The 14,020-nt window shown below is 37.2% G+C and overlaps 1 protein-coding gene and 1 pseudogene across 1 annotated transcript; both read left to right on the forward strand.

The window, feature by feature from the left end:
* The first annotated feature begins 209 nt into the window (after positions 1 to 209).
* Positions 210 to 2,591, forward strand: LOC113303969 (60S ribosomal protein L8-1). Its single transcript, XM_026553064.1, has 2 exons — positions 210 to 713; positions 1,938 to 2,591. Exons 1-2 carry the CDS (start codon positions 274 to 276, stop codon positions 2,278 to 2,280), a joined length of 783 nt encoding a protein of 260 aa, XP_026408849.1. The 5' UTR covers positions 210 to 273; the 3' UTR covers positions 2,281 to 2,591.
* Positions 2,592 to 3,862: 1,271 nt separating this feature from the next.
* Positions 3,863 to 6,610, forward strand: LOC113303961 (annotated as a pseudogene).
* The last annotated feature ends 7,410 nt before the right edge of the window (positions 6,611 to 14,020 follow it).

Raw genomic sequence — 14,020 nt, forward strand, 5'->3', positions numbered from 1 at the left:
TTTGTCCATTAGGGAGTTTTGTTGCCACTTTGCTATACCCATTATGGGTGCAAAAGTGTCAAATTCTCACTTTTACTCCACCCATAGGAACCAGGCCTAAACAGGTTGATATACCCAACCCAATATTACAAAGGCCGGTGGCCCAAACGCTATACCAAGTTCTCAACCCTAATTTCCTTTACCGATATAAATTCTTTAGGTGGTCTTCATTTCATTAGCCTTTCTCCCCCAAACCCTAGACCTTCGAGGAGAAGAACGCCGAGAGAAAGAGAGATGGGTAGAGTTATCAGAGCTCAACGTAAGGGAGCTGGATCTGTATTCAAGTCCCATACTCATCATCGTAAGGGACCTGCAAGATTCAGGAGTTTAGATTTTGGTGAAAGAAATGGTTACTTGAAAGGTGTAGTTACTGAAATCATTCATGATCCAGGACGTGGTGCACCGTTAGCCAGAGTTACTTTCCGTCATCCATTTAGGTACAAGCATCAGAAAGAGTTGTTTGTTGCAGCTGAGGGTATGTATACTGGTCAGTTTTTGTACTGTGGGAAGAAAGCTAATCTGATGGTTGGTAATGTTTTGCCATTGAGATCAATTCCTGAAGGAGCTGTTGTTTGCAATGTTGAACATCATGTTGGTGATAGAGGTACTTTGGCTAGAGCTTCTGGTGATTATGCTATTGTTATCAGTCACAACCCTGATAACGGAACCTCAAGGTATAATTTGTTTTTTCATTTAGGGTTTTCATTTTATTTATGGATTATAGTTTTGGTTGGTAAAAATGATTTTTATTTGGGGGTTTTCTGGACTATTTCAAGTTAGGGTTTCGGCTGGTAAATGTGTAGAATCAATTGATAATCGGCTAACATCGGATTTGATGCAAAATTCTGCTGCCTTATGTTGTACTGTTATCGATTCATATGTTTGAATATTAAGTACTATTAAGTTATAGAGATGGTTATTTGGGGGTTTCATTTAGGGTTTTCATTTTATTTATGGATTATGGTTTTGGTTTGTAAAATGATTTTTATTTAGGGGGTTTCTGGACTATTTAAAGTTAGGGTTTCGGCTGGTAATGTGTAGAATCTACTGATAACATCAGATTTGATGCAAAATTCTGCTGCCTTATGTTGTACTATTATCGATTCATTTGTTTGACTATTAAGCTATAGAGATGGTTATGGTTAATCTCTCATGTTTGTTTTGGATGATTGTGATTGAATATTTACATTGATGTTGTGTGTAATGGATGTCACTTTTTGTCTTCACCCTCCTGTATGCTGCATGGATTGAATCTATTCAGTCAGTTTGTTGGATTTCTATATATTATATTTTATCTGAAGCTGCTTATCTACCTTTTGATTTGCTTTTTTCATTAACTATTGATTTCCAGCACTGCATGGGTGCATTTTGAAAATGTGTTTAGCATTTATTCATACATTTTGTTGGTAGAATCTATATGATTGGAGGATTGTTAGTGTCTGTTTAACTAGAAGTAATTTGGTGTCATTAATTGGGCTAGGAATAAGCGTGTTCTCTTTTCCACGGGCTGAGTGATATAAAATCCTTTGTTATCTTTCATTTAGCTTTGGGATTTCACCAGTGTCTGTTTGGTTAGAAAATAATTCAATGTCATGATATTCATTGGGCTAGGAATAACTGCATCATCTTTCCGACCGGTTGAATGATGTAATAGCCTTTGTTATGTTCCACGTAGCTTTGGAATTTCATATTTCTCTTTTGCTTTACCTGATAAAGTATTTGGCATGTTAAAGTGATGCTTTGTATGGAAATGAGTTGACTACTTTATTTCATAGTTTCAACAAAGCCTTGTGTTTTCTGTTTTGCTTTGATCTTGTTTCAATTGATGTTTAGATATACTGATTTTTTTGTTGGAATGATGGAATATGCAAGTTAAATCTAACTGTGATAATTATCAGAATCAAGCTTCCTTCTGGTGCCAAGAAGATTGTACCAAGTGGCTGCCGTGCTATGATTGGCCAAGTTGCTGGTGGAGGTAGGACTGAGAAGCCCATGTTGAAGGCAGGAAATGCATACCACAAGTACAGAGTCAAGAGAAACAGCTGGCCTAAGGTTCGTGGTGTGGCTATGAATCCAGTTGAGCATCCCCATGGAGGAGGTAACCATCAACATATTGGACATGCCAGTACTGTTCGTCGTGATGCACCTCCTGGTCAAAAGGTTGGTCTCATTGCTGCCAGGAGAACTGGTCGGCTTCGTGGACAGGCTGCTGCTACTGCTGCTAAGGCAGATAAGGCTTAAGTTAGATTATAATATTTTCTGGATCTCTTTTTTGATACATTTTGTTGCTAAGTCTTGGATAATAGTCTACATTGAGGGAAGTAGTTTCAGAAAGAATTGAAGTTGTCTACATTGAGGGAAGTAGTTTCAGAAAGAATTGAAGTTGTTTTTGTTACTGCGGCAAGTTTTGGATCTCAATTATTAGAGTTTTTATGGAACCTCTTGCTACGTTGTATGTTTTTAAGTTTTTACATTCCTATTTATTCTCTAGTTGCTGAGACTTTTAGTGGCCCTGGTTATCTCAAGAAGTCTTATTTGCGGAACTTGACTTATCTTGGGGTTAGAATTCCTTGATGATGAACAACTACTTGTAGTGGCTTTGGTGATGCCATTTTAAAATCATCTCCAACTTTGAATAAATAACACCTCAGATATCTCCAACTATTAAGGCAACCAGTTTGCTTCTAAGAGCCCGACCTTGGCACACCATTTGTTTATTTTGTTTTTCTTGTTTAAAGGTTTTAAAGGGTTGTTTAAGACTTTAAGTTGGTGATTCATTCTTTATGAGGACAGTTAATGGTGAATCTGCTGAAAATCTTATATTTGTTTATTCTGTATCATTGGCGACCATGATAATTTGCATTCTTTATGGGTTCCCAGTTGTCTCAAAATTCAGAAGTAACATACACGCCGAGGAGTCGCAGCGAACTGTATACTTCCTCTGTGTTCCTATTTACCAGGGGAGGCCGCAGTGGACAATCTGATGTAAACCAAGCGTCAAAAGTGAATTGCTTTGATGCTTAGGTACAACATGATGTCTGCCTGGGTAGCTCATATTCCGTGTCTTGGGTTCAGCTTGGTCTCAGAAGGTACTCATGCATGTTAAAACTTTGGCCACATACAAGGCAAGTGCGCAAGCCATCCGCATAAAGCCATAAACCATTCCATATTCTACAACAGAGTCATGTTTACAGGAAGCACATGCCCAATGCCCATAAGGACTTTAGCCTAAGTTAGCCTTTCTTCTCATTGCATTTCCTTCCGCTGCTGCGATTTCACAATTATTGGCCTATTGGGATAAGACTAACTAGATTTTTATGGGAGAGACTTACATAAACCATACAAGTGTCCATAAACCCGTTCCTGATTAGGTTCTATTCGAGGTTTACTTCGACGATCGATTGGTTATTCTTTTTTTGCGAGTTTAGGGACTAAAATTTGACTAGAGAAAAACTGGTTGCCTTAAAAAAGTTGGCCAATTGGTGTCCAACCCTGGGGATAGTACTCGATGAAAGAAACCCTGTCTGTCTGTATATTCTTCTTTTAGATTCTTCTAGAGAATTGTAGAACCTGCAACAGTCCAAATAGGTTTTTTCCTTCTTTTTATTCACTCTCCATAAGTTTAGTTTTCTGTGGTTACCATATACCCATCTCTGAAATCATCTTTTGTTTGTTTTTGTTTGTAAAATGAGACCATTTATTTGAGTGTTTTTTATATGTCACAAATATTAAAATTAGTCACTGTTCATCCTGGCCTAGCGAGACCATATCAACTATATATAAAGGACTTTGAATTGAATATAACCATGTAAGGCTACATTTTTTTAACAATATTAATAACAATACTCATAGGTCGCAACACAGACAAAGCAACACCACAATGGCACTTCACCTTCAACTCCTAACCCCTTCTTCCACAGTAAGCTCGCGTATTGGTAAACAAGATCTTGCTCGCCGAGTTCTTAACTTTAATTCACATGTAGCTAATTTACGTTTCAAATGTTTTTCCATCCCCGTAAATTATGAGGCAACAGTTCCTAGGCGGTCGGAACACTATCAATACCAACCCACCATTTGGGATTACGATTTTGTGGAGTCACTCCAGAGTAGCTATGCGGTGATTATTTTGCAAATTCATTTTCCTTTTTTCTGTCATCTGTATTATAAACTTAAATGAGATCATGAACATGAACATGAACATGCATATAAACCTTACTAACTAACACGTGATCATGTGTGCAGGACGAAACTTGCATGGACCGAATGGAGAAGCGGAAGAAAGACGTGAGGCTTATGCTAGAAAAGGCGGAAACACCGTTAGCCAAACTCGAGCTGATCGATACAATTCAAAGGCTCGGAATGAGTTACCTCTTTGAGGAAGAGATAAAAAGAATCTTAGAAAACATATACAATGAAAGACATAGATAGTTGGAAGAAAGATAATTTACATGCCACTGCTCTCAGTTTCAGGCTCTTCCGGCAATACGGTTTTCAAGTCTTCCAAGGTATGTCATTTCTGTAAGCAGCAAACTTCCTGGTTTTTAATCTTCCCATTGTGCTCGCGTCTCATCCATTATTAGGTCTTACCGTCTTAGTTAAATTGGATTCTTGGTCATGGCAGATGTCTTTTATGACTACAAACATGCAAGGGGTGATTTCCAAGAATCGGTGGTCGAGGATGTAAAGGGGATGTTAAGTTTATATGAAGCTGCACACGTAGTTTCCGAAGGGGAACAAGCCTTAGAGGACGCCATATTCTTCACAACCAAATATCTCAAACTGGCTATCTCATCAGGGAACAATATTGACCCTAATCTTGCTAATCGAATCAGCCATTCTTTAGAGATTCCATTACATTGGAGAATGCAGAGAGCAGAAGCTAAATGGTTCATCGATGCATATGAGAAAGAGAAGGATGTGAATCCTCTTCTTTTTGAATTGGCAAAACTCAACTTTAACATGGTTCAAGCAACACATCAAGCAGATCTACGAAATATGTCGAGGTATATATATATGTTCCAGTTCTACTCAATTTGCTATTTAACCTGTCCATGTTGATCCTTCGTAATTATATATATGACATATTCTGTCACATAGGTGGTGGAGAAGTCTTGGTGTTGCAACCAAGTTGAATTTCGCTAGAGACCGATTGGTTGAGTGTTTCCTATGGAGTATGGGAATAGCTGTGGAACCTCAGTATGGGCGTTGCCGGGAATGGCTTACGAAAGTTATGAATTTTGTACTAATCATCGATGATATCTACGATGTTTATGGTTCCCTAGAAGAACTAGAGCTATTTACTGAAGTCGTCGAGAGGTACTTATTCTCCATATATAACTCTTTTGAATTTGCAACCAAGATAAGAATAATAGTACTGCTTGGTATCTAGTTTGTGATTAGTTGATTAGTGTTTGTATTAAGTAAAACATAGTTCTAATTTATGATTATTTGTAGGTGGGATACTAAAGAAATGGAGAAACTGCCCTACTCTATGAAGATATGTTTCTTAGCTCTATACAATACAACAAATGAAATGGCTTTCGAGACTCTTAAAGATCAAGGATGGGACATATTGCCTTACTTAACGTAATCGGTATTTATAACTCTCTTCTCTAATTACTGCTTTTTATAGCTAGTAGTCTTGTTGAGAATAGTCTCACATTTATTTGAAATCTTGCGGGTTCATAATTCTTGGATAATACCATCCTTTTAACGAAAGGGACACTCTGCTCATTGCCGATTGTGGGTTTAATTTCAGTGGGCGAACTTTATAAAAGCGATGTTGGTAGAGGCCAAGTGGTGTAACGAGGGCTACACACCATCCCTCAAGGAGTATTTGGAGAATGGTTGGCTCTCATCTTCTGGCTCTGTATTTCTAGTCCATGCTTTCTTTGCAACAAAACAGAACATTAGAAGTGATGTCTTACAAGCCCTTGAAGACAACCATAATCTTCTCTATTGTGCATCCATGATGTTTCGACTCTCCAACGACCTCGCAACTTCATCGGTAAGGATTCATACTCCTATCAAATATTTATTTTGTTAAAAACCAATATTTTTATTTTTGAGTTGATTGGATTAGACTATTAATTAGTAAGTTGTTTATATTGTAGGCGGAACTGGAAAGAAGTGATGTTGCATCATCGATACATTGTTATATGCGGGAAAATAATGCTTCGGAAATGGATGCCCGTGAGCATGTAAGAGGTTTAATCATGGATACATGGAAGAAGATGAACGGTTCAATATGTGATTCTCCATTTGATCTTCCATTCATTAACATGGCTTTGAATCTTGCTAGAACATCGTTATTCATTTATCAATATGGGGATGGACTTGGTGTTGAAGACACTAAAAGCAAAGACCATGTCATGTCTTTGATAGTTAATCCGGTTCAAATTGAAACCCATAAAGAAACCTTGGTCAATCATTTCACTGCTGTATAAGAAGTCGAAAATATATTCTTCTTTTGTATAATCTTTTGGTTTCAAAAGTTGTAAGTTATCGATGTACTAAACCTATCAGGAATAATAAATCCAAACATCTCAAATGGTGTTTTATTTTAAATTAAGCAAAGAACAGAAGATACACTCACTTAATCATTTTTATTTTATCGGGCGGACTGATAGGAGGGCCGGAAGGAAGGGACACCATTTTACGACCACTTTTTGTAAAATAAAACATAACGCAAATGTGTAATCTGAGAATTTCTTTTCTGAATGATTTGGTGGTAATCTTTGGGATCTGAAAAACCTAAAATGCCCTTTCCTTTTAATTCGATTATTATAATTCGTTATGTATCCTATTTTTTCAGGGGTATAGTTGACAAAACAAACTAGAATATAACATATATAAAAATCCGTGCGTTCTTTAATTTTACAAATTTTATCTCGTTGGAAAGATTTTAAAGAGATCTACACAATGAGAGTTTTCTTCTTCGAAACACCTACAAATATAGGGTACAAACAATAATATCAAATTTAGAGATTTTACGAAAAATTCTGAGGTGTTTATCATTTTAGACACAATTTTCGAAAATTGACATAGCCATTATGCAAACCGCCTCAAAGGATGCATAACACATTATGCATCCATATTTTAATTTATGCATCAACTAATTTTTCGTTACAACTAATAAAACGATGTACTCCCTCTGTTTCAGGATAAGTGATACTTTCATTTTAGGCACAATTTTTGAAATGCATAGCCGTTTTTCAAACTACCATAAATGATGTATTTTGGTTTATACATTAACTAATTTTCGGTTTCAGGAAAAGTGATACTTTCACTCCGTTTCAAGTTGGCCTATTTTTAGGCAAAATTGAAACTGTGAAAGTATCTTTTATTCTGGAACAAAGGTAGTATATGCCTATAAATATCATTCCAACAAAAAAATAAAAATAAAACACCGCTGATTGCTGTTGATGGTGGATTTTCATTTAAGGCTAAAATTGTAAAAGCTAAAATTATGCGCTGATATCCTGCAAAGGATAAAGCCACTGATAAAATGATGAATACTTCTTCACTTAGCTAATTTACTTAGAATGGAGCATGTAACAACAATCCCATGTACCCTATGAATTTACGACATCATGACCAGCCTTGTATATCCTGTGGTGTTCCCACTGAACTCTCGTTATTGGTTCGACATGACGACTGAGTGTTACTCTCAGCAGAGTAACACGAATCTCCAAGTGTCACCAATGAGGCATGCACGAAATACATGTACAGGCTACAACTCTCGGTGTGTTATACTATCCCGATTAAGCATATTTGAATCTGGACTGACCATATCAGTCTCAGAAACAATCACGATCACGCAAGTTGGCCGTATGATTTAATCATCCTAGACGATCCTCAGCAGGAGCAGGCTACTACATTAATGACCACCAGCGAGCCCACTTATACCCTGGTTAGTCGAATACCTACCATGCCTCCCAAACTACCACCAAACACCAGCCTGAAATTGGATGTCCAGACTGGTATGGAGCAGCTTGGAGGAATCGTACAAACAAAGGCCGCCTATAGCATTCTCAAGTTCATCACGTCCGTCCAACTTCACCGGCGTGGTTGGACGGCGTGGATCATCCCAAAACCGGTCGAACAAGCGTCGTGGTGTACGCCGGGGACCTTCTTCCTACCTGCATGACCAACTCTTCCTTAATCTGACCAGATTGCAATATACGATTGTCCGAAGTTGTGTCAGCGTGAAGAATTGAGAGTCGCATGAAATTTCCCTAAAGGTCCCAAATTGATCACGACCATCCAATTTCACCGACATGATTGGATGACTTAGATCAGACCCATAGCCACCAGGCAGGTATTGGCGCGTTCACCACCGGCCCAACGTGGGCCCCACATGGTCGGCCTCCCCAAAGGAGAAGCGTGGCTTGCCAATTCGTCCAGCCAAAGCAGCGTGGACGTGAAACCATAATTAGGGTTTGCGGCACATCACATGTGTCGCAAATCAGTCTCAACCATCCATTTTTGCAGGTATAGACGGAGGGTGTAGATGTAGATTCAAAGGGCCCAGAGCATGTCAACACAATCACCGTGGGCCCGCCTACATACATGATTAATCGGTCAAGACCAACTATGGTTGGTCATCTCGATTTGTGCGCCCAAACTAGGCATGGCCGCGCGTTTTCAATAGCAAATCGATCTCGACCACTCAACTTTGCCGGACAAATTGAGTGGCTTAGATCACATCTTCACGGGACAGTGAGGTACAGACGTGTACACTGGTCTTCCGAATGCACGTCTGACTGATCGGCCAAGGCCGACCATGGTTGGTCGTCTCGAAACGCGCGCCCGAAGTAGGCACGACGTGCTGTCTTCAATTCCTTTGCGGCATGGGATTTCTGTCGCAAATCGATCTCAACCTCTCCTTTTTGCCAGAAAAATTGAGTGGCTTAGATAGCATCTCCATGGGATAGTGAGGTACATACACCTACACCATCATGCCGTCTACACGCATGCCCAATCGGCCTTGCCAAAAACGTGTCCCATGCTTGGACTCGACCAAGCTAAAGGTTGGTGTTCGAGCACCTCCTAAACCCTAGTCTGACGGTCGCAGATGTGGGTCGCAAGCCATCTCGTCCGTCCAACTTCACCAGCCTGGACGGACAGCCTAATACAGGAGTTAGGCGACCCGTGAGGTATCACCACAATCACCGTCCACCACTCTTCCACACAGAGTGATCGACCAAGTCAGGGCTTACCTATACAGCCTCCAAACGATCACTTGAAGATGGTTGTACGTGATGCTATGCTTAATCCGCGACTTACTCCATTAAGCCTTAAAACAGCGATGCTTCATATACGCTGAATATATTCGATGCATTACATACATAGAATGCACACGATATTTCACAAATATCGACTTCCTAAATAACTTAGTTATTTAATCTAGCATCACATGCTGCTTTATGTGGGTCCCACGATCCACACTCGAGACATTAATCATGTCACAAACTGGGGGATACATACTGGGGTATTAGTCTGGAGGTTTACAGCGTGCAGCGTGCAACGCACCATCACAACGTTTCAGGAAGACATGGAAGGTTAGTGATGATGGAAGAAGTGGTAAAGACTGATCGTGTGACACTAACACACAACTCCACTACTCCATCACTCCACTTCCTCCACTTCCCATGAGAAACGTGGGTTAGGCTTAAAGACTTGTATAAATAGGTTCTCCTTCCTATTTCCAGAACAAGACAACAGAAACCAAGTGTTGATACAACCGTATCCAAACACCAGAACTGATAGCTTACATTCTGCAAGCCAGTTCAGCTTCCTGATACAAGTCATACACAGCCAACACCTCCACAATATCAACACCTTCTTCGCTTCCCTCCCTAAGATCAACCCCATCTCCTTCACTTTGTGACCGAAGCAAGTCTGGAACGACCATTTCATGGTTTAGGCCGGAATTGTACAGATTGATTTCTCGAATCACAAGCACTCCCGTGCAGTGCATTTGTTTAGGTTTTGGATCATTTCTCATCCACACACCCCAAATTACCAAAACCAGCGGAAATAGTTTTCACCCATAAACAATTGCAAAAATTAAGAAAAGTGATATTTTCACCGAAAAAGACTACATCACTGATATATAACGCGTTCTGCAATCAACGGTGTTTCGTTTTTCTTCGGTCGACCCTCTCCTCCGTGGCAGCGGTGTTCTAATTTTTTATAAGAGGCAATCCCCAAGATTTGATTAATATGAGCCAATTCAAGATTAGAATCGTTACCGAGTTAAAAAAGACCAAATGTAATCATCAAAGCTTAAAGATTTCTACTTGTTCTTTCCCCAACTTCCCACCAATATAAACATTACTGGCCACCTCAGAGTTCTATTAGAACACATCCGCCTCATTGGCCAAGTTTGTTTTGTTCAAAATCAAACTAAACATAACTGTCAAAAAAATAACAACGGGATAACGTCAATCCAAGGTTTTTTAACACCTTCAGAAACAAGATAGATAAGGAAAATTAATCTAACATAAACTAAAACTAGAGTAGCCTAGGTCTTCTGAATCAGCTGTAATAGGTCTACATCAGTCTAAACCGGCATTGGAATCTTTGTAACAATTGGTGTTGCAGGTGATAAACTTGTTGTGGATGATTTTAAAATTGTTGTTGTTTGAGGTGTTCTTGATTCCGTTATTAAAGTTGAAGTTGTTTCCGTTGCCGTTGTATTTGCTATTTTCCATTGATAATCATGTTCAATAAACTTCAAAATGCTTCAAAAGATTGATGGAAAACAACAAAAACCCTAATCAGAAAATCCCAAATTTAAAAGAAAAATTAACAATAAAAAGAAGGTAGTGAAATCTAATAAACTTAAAAAATATCGTATAGATTCATCAACATTTTCAGATACAAGATGATATCATCAACATTTTAAATTATGTAGTAACTGCTTGTGCAAAAATGGAGGAAAACCTTTTTATTTTAAGAAAATTTCTCAATTATAACTTGCAGTTTAACAAAATTTATATATTCGGAAAGCTTTTGAATGGGCTCCCAGTTTCAAGGATTTTGAAGAAGTGTTTTTAAATGTTGTTGTCGAGAATCGACTTCGAGTGTATTTTGATCCTCTTTATGAAGTTTTTTTGGTATGAGATTTCCTTTCTTCTCTTAGACTTTTTTCTTTGTTTCTTTTCTATTCCTTTTTTGGTGGGTATAATCCTTTTGTACTCCCCATTTTTTCAATACATCTATTTTTTTTTGTTCAAAATAATTAAAAAATTACAAATAACATTGTAAAAATTTAATTTTCGTAAGCCTTAATCTTCATATTATCGGTTTAGCTAAATTTTTATAAAAATATTGGGTTGGTATTACAAAATGTATTGTTAGAGTAAGTGAACCGTCGGACGACCATTTACTTTACCAAATGAACAATTAATTTATCATTTCATTTTGGAGAATGAATTGTGGGTTTACGTTAATTATGCTAGATACACTAGTACTTTATCGGTTCATTTTCTTTAGATGAGCGAGTAAATTATCGGCTGATTTGGCTAGATTAAGTCTCTTTCATGACATCATATTTTCTAAGGTAATCCCTCTTTAATTTTTCTAGTTCATCTTTTAGATTGAACTTTTTTTTTTCCTGCAGTTTATTTTTGGGAATGAATTCTTTTGTAACAGTACATTTTTTTTTAGGAATAAGCTTTACTTTAGTCTTATTTATTTAAAAATAGTTTTAGTGTGTTTTTCGTACCACATTAAAATTAAAATTAGGAAATTTATGACAAATTTTTCTGATCTAAAGAGACTTCTTATTAAAGAGACGAGAAGGAGTTTGGAGTTTGAGCATAATTTTGTTAATGTAGAACAAAAATTTACCACATTTTCCACAATTATTGTAACATTCTTTACTACCTTCAACTCTTAAAAGGAAAATAAAGAAATGAAGATAGAGATAATAAAATAATAGAGAAAGTATTTTCAAAATATAAAAAAGAATTAAAATAATAATCAATGGTGATAAACATTCTGAAATTAAATAAATGTAGAGATATATAAATCTAGAGAAGATATTAAAAAGAAATAGATTCAGAGAAAATAAGAAAGAGACAGATATTCGTTTGGTGTTGTACATATTATAAAACAACTATGAATCAAACTAATGATTTCAGAAATAATCGATGTAGTTTCTTGAACAAAGAGCCAAGATGTAGATACATTACTATAAGTGAGCAAACTGTATTTGTGGTCATATCTTCGGTAGTTTAAAAGGACATATGTCTACATTTACACTCCTTGAACCCGATTGTGTAGAAGAGTTCTTGGACGATCTCACAAATCAATATCCAAGATCAATCTAGTCGTATCCAAATCAAAGGATCCAAACTCTAACAAGTATGAAATTGCGATCTATCTTTCAAGATACAAATTCAAGAAGAACGAGTCTTGTTATACAGCTCAATTAATAAGGATTTAAACTATCTGGATTGATTACGTACTACTTGTGTTATTCATATTATAAAGATAAAATAATATAATACGGAAAAGGAAAAGCATACGACACCAGATATTTTGTTAATGAGGATAACTGCACCTGTAAAAAAAACCGGGACCTCGTCCAACTTTGAACACCAAACTGTATAAGGCCGTTAAAGAAACTAGCCTACTATCAGGCTTCAAACTGAAATGTATTTGAGACGGAATTAACACTCTAACTAATTTAGCTACAGTCATACTCCTTACGTCTCTTGAACCTCACAAGGCTCTACACAATTGATTCCCTTATATGGCATTATTTACAGCCTAAGAGTTGCTCCAGCTTAAGTGAAGAATTTTAATACCAATCTGCCTCTAACTGATAATCCTATTTGATTTGCCTTTTGGTTTTGAAATCGAAATATGTTCGCAGTAGAAAAAGTCCAGCAAACCTCACAAATCCGGTAACTTACATTCAGTCAGCTGAGAAGCCTGAATTCTTAACCACTTCTCAAGAAAAATCCAAACAAATCGAAGAAGAGTTTAGATATTTATCTTGAGGAAAAAAAGTCTGAGACACATAGAACTTTGTGAATTCTATCAATCTCGTTCATGTTATGATATTATGAGAACCTTGAATATCAAATAAGAACAAGATTAAGATACAAAAACTACCAGGTAAAGGATAGTATAACCGGGCTTCAAGAATCCTTAAGTGAAATCTTCAAGTCGTAACCAAGAATATTGTTCAGGATGAACCTAAGTTATAGAGGACAAGTCTAGATTAGCAACTCCGAAGTGCCAGGGATCAAAAAATCATGTTGCACGAGTCTCTCTATTTATTGATTTTCATGGTTCTAGGTAGGTTTGAATTCAAGATAAGATAACTTGTGATCCATGAAAACACCTTCTCCATTTAAATTATATTCTTATTATTAATTCATGTAAGCATGCGAGAAGTCCGCCTTGAAATTACACATAAGAATATACACTATGGCCCAGGGTTCTGGAACCGTGCACAACAATAATCCGTTTTGGAAAGTATGCCTTTTAAACTTACAAACATAAGTGGTGTTCATTAACACTCAAGAATCAAACCATGATTCACAGACACAAAATGATTTAGTGAAAAAGGTTGTCTTATAAGTGTTCACGAGAGTTGTAGCAATGCCAAACATATTTATGAAAATAATTTATGACCACCTACTTAGTTTAAAACTGGGTATGTATGCATATGGGTACGCATACCTATGGGTATGCATATGGGTACAAGCTTCTAGGTACCATAACTTCTGGTGTCCTGTCAGTATCCTCCGGTTGGATCTCTCGAGAGTAAAAGGCTAAGTGACCGAAGTACATATCTACCAAAAAAATAAATTTACTTCAACAATCGGCCCATATGACAACATGTGTAATCCGATTATAACTATAAAAACATACAGGAAAATGAAACACCAGGAATCCGTTTATGTAACACATATATAAAAACCGACTGTGAAATGGAACCTGAACAAACAATTTTCAT

This window comes from Papaver somniferum, chromosome 1, assembly GCF_003573695.1.
Source record: "Papaver somniferum cultivar HN1 chromosome 1, ASM357369v1, whole genome shotgun sequence".
Taxonomy (NCBI): Eukaryota; Viridiplantae; Streptophyta; class Magnoliopsida; order Ranunculales; family Papaveraceae; genus Papaver; species Papaver somniferum.

What these genes read in the sequence shown, in the direction of transcription:
- LOC113303969 (XM_026553064.1), top strand. Translation starts at nt 274, where the DNA reads ATGGGTAGAGTTATCAGAGCTCAACGTAAGGGAGCTGGATCTGTATTC. An exon ending in CCTGATAACGGAACCTCAAG is followed by an intron (nt 714 to 1,937) that starts GTATAATTTGTT and finishes GATAATTATCAG; the next exon opens with AATCAAGCTTCCTTCTGGTG.